Below are 4,911 nucleotides of genomic sequence, written 5' to 3'. Positions count from 1 at the left end.
TGAAAGTTGACAGGCCTTCAACTTTTTACTACATCAATATTTATCCTCTGATGAGTGATGACCTTTTTTCATTTTTCCTGAGAAAACGAACCCAAAAAGAGCAAAAATATGAAAGTGCAGAAAGAAAAGCTGTAACTAAGTAGCTCTACAGATTGGAAAGTAAATACTCTTGAATTCACGGTTTCGCGCTCTACTGCTCCACACTCGCGCCTTCTATCGGATATGTAGTTTGATATCAGCATTCAATCCGACTCGGATTGGCTACATTTATAATTTATCACTACGTCCAAGTTTCGAACGACTGTGCGACAAAAAATATATCAAACTGTATTGTATTGGATTTCGGACAATATTGAATAATGAATATTGGTAAAAGCAGCACGATGACTACACATGTGTACACCAGAAGTATACACACCTTTTACTTCTCAATGGATTTTCTACGCAACCGTATTTAAAATTATAAAACAACCACTATCACCTAAGAACAGTTCACTCAAAAAAAAATCTGGTCAGAATCATCGACAATGATTTTAAAAAGCTTGTTCTTATTAGCCAGTGTCACACTTGGCGTAATCGACAGTGTGGTCGCAGTTCCTCACAGACGCAGCAATGTAGTGAGCAGTGTGCCAAACTTCAACGATTATAGCATTGGAGATGCGCCGGATATCTACAAGCTTTTCTCTTCGCCATTTTCAGGATGTTTCGGTATGTATCGTGATGGCACAGACTGCGTAGCTGAAAAACCAAATGATTCATACATCCGCCAAGACCCCGTGTCATCTTCTGGCACTGTAATGGAAATAAATCTTCGTAAAGGCGTATATGGCACAGATGATGAAGGAACAGGAGGCCAGTATTACACGGAAGAATTCAGTAGCTCAGAATTCTCTGACTTGACTGATGCGACATATGAATACGAGGTTTACTTCCCTTCGACATTCGAGTGGACTCTTGGGGGAAAATTACCGGGCATGTACGGGGGTTCTTTTGATTGTAGTGGTGGTTATAAAGCTGACGGTGACGATTGCTTCTCTACGCGATTGATGTGGCGAGAAAACGGTGAGGGTGAAGCGTACATGTATATCCCAATGACGGAACAAGATGACTCATTCTGCGCAAAATGTGCTTATCCGGTGATGGAGAATGGTTGTGAAAGTGTTTCAACTTGTTCATTGAGTCGAGGTGCATTCTCATTTCAAAGAGGCAAGTTCAACAAGGTTAAGCAATACGTCAAACTCAATGCTGTGGGGGAAAATGATGGTGAGTTCCAGTTATGGATCAATGGGGCGAAGGTGATTTCCGAGAGTTTGACATACCGTACTTCTGAGAAGCTGAAACTAGGTGGAAGCTTTTTCAGCGTTTTTTTCGGCGGTTCTGGAAATCAGTATGCCCCCGACAACGATAACACAATACTTTTCAAAGGCTTCGAATTGACCGCCGGCCTTGCCTGATCACTGCAAAATAGTCGAATAGACTTCCCATTAAGAGCACGCAACACAGTGCAGTAAATCTAATAAAACTAATAGAGTATAAAGTTACCGCTCAGTCATTTGACAATTCACAAGACTCACCGCATTATTTTGATGAATATGTTTCAAATTTCTTTGCGTTTGCTTCGGCCTTTGATAGGGGCAGAGCGTAGGTCGTAGGATTGTATATTTATCGAAACCAATCACTGAACTTACACGGCGTTTATGATATAAATTTTGTGGAAGTCAGTGAAAGTTTTAGGATATTTAAAACTAGTCTGTTTCGTAGCAGTATTTAATGGTTTTAGGAAACAATTATGTATTGGTGTTCGGGGCTAACCATAATAATACGTACTATGCTAACAAATATGTAGTACTCTGAAACTGGTAGACTCCTGTGCAGCAGCAAGACAGCAACCCAATAAACAACCCAATGCATTATATCACACCTTCGATTATATATTTATAACCACGCTTCAATTTATCGCTTACATTGATTGTAGGTTTGTCCAGTCTACGTACATGAATAGAGTTGGAAAGAATCAGCAGAAAAATACCATCTACTGCCAACGCACAGAAATACACTTACTTCCGACTTTGTATATGTAGCATATGCCTGCAGAAATATCTTAACTTATGCCTGCGAAAGTATTTTCTGGCTCTGCACGCAGTCAACAATACTCAGTAGAGGTACCTGATTTTATTGTCATTGTCGATATACTCGATAAAATATGTTCCTGGGGAAAGCATACCGTTCGTTCACGGGCGGACGATGTGGATTGATTTCAGTGGCGCCTTGATAGTTATTCTAGCTTTTGATTTATTACCTACATATAACTGTAGTATTGTCCAGCCTATGTACAGGAATAGAGTTGCAACGCATCAGCAGAAAAATACCATTTACTGCCGACGCGCGGACATGCACTCAAATCCGACTTCGTGTATGTAACTTATGCCTGCGAAAGTATCTTCTCGTTCTCCGCATAGTCAACAGTGCCCTGTAGAGGCACCTGCTTGTATTGCCTTCGATATTTGCTGTCGATATACTCGTTATAGTACGAGCCAGGGAAAAGCATACCGATATCACCCACGGGCGTATAATCGTTGAGGTTGTGTGTACGCTCGCGTAGATCCAACGTATCGGTAAATTCTTGTGCGCTCATTTGCACTCTCTGAGCAAGCTTCTCGTGCACACGATCGTTCATCGCAATTTTGGAGGTATCTCCGACCACCTTCAAGGAGAACAGAGTAGCAGCCATACCAGATCCGTACGAAAACATATTGATACGCTTCTGTTGCAGCTCAGCAGATGATTTCTGCGACAGCAATGACGCTAGACTCATGTAAAGAGACCCTGTGTAACTATTACCCAGCTGCTGATTAAGCAGAAGCGAGGGCACCACCTTGGACTCATAGTCGGACTTAACCAAATCCCTGAATGTCAGCAGCAATTCCTTGTTACCGTACGCCTCAGCCCCAATTCCTAATCCCATGAACTTGTCGGGTACTCCAGAGAAGCGGGGGTCTGCGGGACGCTCCACATAGTCAAGATATGCCAACCAGGCGTAACTAGTTCGCACTAGTTTGCCAAATGGGCAGTGGAACAACGAATAATCTGCCTTATCTAAGGAGAAGTTATCCCCGTGGACACGCGCATATCGCTGCTTGTATGTATTGTAGGCACCAGCCAGAGCTCGCAAATAGCAATCGATCGACAAATGTCCGTCAACAACGGCGTATTCCGAGTTCAATACCGGTTTGTAGAAATCGTGAACGTGCTCCATATGTGTGCCAGTAACACCGCGATCATAAGCCAAAGGCGCGTTGGGACCTATCAACAAAGATACAATGCCTGCACCCCCGCTAGGTCTGGCTGCACCTTTCTCATACACAGCGATATCTCCAGTCACCACAACAGCATCCCGACCATCGTAATCGTCTGACGTTTCGATGTAATTGATCGCATTCATTATGGCCGCCGTGCCACCATAGCATGCGTTGATGCTGTCTACCCCTTGCACGTCGTAGTTTCCACTCTCAGAAAACTGCTGCATGAGCACGCTTTTGGTACTCTTGGATTTGTCAACCAGTGTTTCCGTTCCTACAGATAGAAAGCCCACGTCTTTGTAGTCGACATCGTTGTTGCGCATGAGATTGGTGAATGAAGTTAACGCCATTGATGTGATATCCTCGCGGTCAGATGTGAATGCCATTGCCTGTTGTTCGAGGCCCTTTGTGTATTTTCCGGCAGATACACCATCATATGCTTCCAGGTCAGACTGGGCTACGTATGTGCGGGGGAAATAGACCTGCAAGATAAAGAATCGTGCGCGGGGGTAAGTATCTATACAATTCTGTAGAACTCAAGAACATCGCCAACAAATTGTCAAACGAGTTTTGCAAGGATCGAAAGTCAGTCTATTTTGGCATGCAAGCGACGATAGGAGTGCCTGAATCCATATTTTTGAATTGATCGTAAACACATCTTAGTATCAGGCAGCACATTTTAGGACCAGGCATTGTAAGCCAAAAATTTAATTTAAAAATGTAGGCTTTAGATTATCACAATAAGTTTACGAGTGGATAAGGAGCCTACCTCAATGCCCTTTATTCCAATATTCCTCTCATTCTTTCGTATTGTGGACATGGCGCGCACTTGCTGCGTTACCACAGGTGCTGTAAGCACACGGCAATGGTTGATAGCGCTGAGCATCTCGGACTAGTTGGACTAGTTTTTGTTGAGTAATAATGAGCGGCAGTTCGATTCCCAGAACAACTTATGTTCACCTTGGCGGATGATACTCAAGTATTTATACAAATATAAATAGTGTCGCCGAGATCAAAATGCTACTGCTCGAGCTACTATACACAAGCATTCGTCCGCTATTCACGTATGATATTCTCTATACTGCAACTATAGTCTACAGAATATTTGAGTGTGCAAAAAAGAAAATCACGGCACTTAAAAAGGCTTATCAAAATGTGGTCCGATCGCGCGCTGTCAACACATTTCTGTTTCAGTCAGATGAGCTTGTTTTGGGCCTGACAACCAGTGAAATGAGCTCTCGAACATGGGTCGATGCAACTTTTTAAAAATGCACTTTATTGAGTTCGTACATTGATATTCCCTTATTCACGGAAATTTTGCAAATGCACTTCATGGATATTTGAAACAAAATATATCGAGAGGAATCGTTTATAATATTACCATATTAGTCGTAAACTACGACTCGGACTGTATTTATTTCTCTCGTCTGTATCCTCCAGTCTATATTGCATATTTACAATATTTGAAACAGGATTGAAAAAAAGTACATAAATATAATTTCAGTACAAAACCAATAATGTTTGAAAATGAGTGACTCTTTTAAAAAAATTCGAGGTACAGATGGTGCCCAAATCAACTAGCCAATACAAAACCATGACGATATCGTTCGTT

General features: G+C 42.2%; 2 protein-coding genes across 2 annotated transcripts; one reads left to right on the top strand and one right to left on the bottom strand.

Annotated features, from left to right (window-relative positions):
* Window positions 1–527: 527 nt before the first annotated feature.
* Window positions 528–1,538, top strand: SARC_02232 (hypothetical protein; the record flags this gene model as incomplete). The annotated part of the gene is made up of 1 exon (XM_014304038.1): window positions 528–1,538. One exon carries the CDS (start codon window positions 528–530, stop codon window positions 1,452–1,454), a length of 927 nt encoding a protein of 308 aa, XP_014159513.1. The 3' UTR covers window positions 1,455–1,538.
* A 552-nt stretch (window positions 1,539–2,090) lies between these two features.
* SARC_02231 (hydroxymethylglutaryl-CoA synthase) lies at window positions 2,091–4,407 on the bottom strand. Its single transcript, XM_014304037.1, has 2 exons — window positions 4,069–4,407; window positions 2,091–3,781 (listed from the first exon to the last, which is right to left on the bottom strand). The coding sequence occupies exons 1-2, from the start codon at window positions 4,183–4,185 to the stop codon at window positions 2,423–2,425; spliced, it is 1,476 nt and encodes a 491-aa protein (XP_014159512.1). The 5' UTR covers window positions 4,186–4,407; the 3' UTR covers window positions 2,091–2,422.
* Between the last annotated feature and the right edge of the window lie 504 nt (window positions 4,408–4,911).

Source organism: Sphaeroforma arctica, assembly GCF_001186125.1.
Source record: "Sphaeroforma arctica JP610 unplaced genomic scaffold supercont1.97, whole genome shotgun sequence".
Taxonomy (NCBI): domain Eukaryota; class Ichthyosporea; order Ichthyophonida; genus Sphaeroforma; species Sphaeroforma arctica.
Note: the sequence above shows the minus strand (reverse complement) of the source record. Positions and strands in the feature narration are given on the sequence as shown.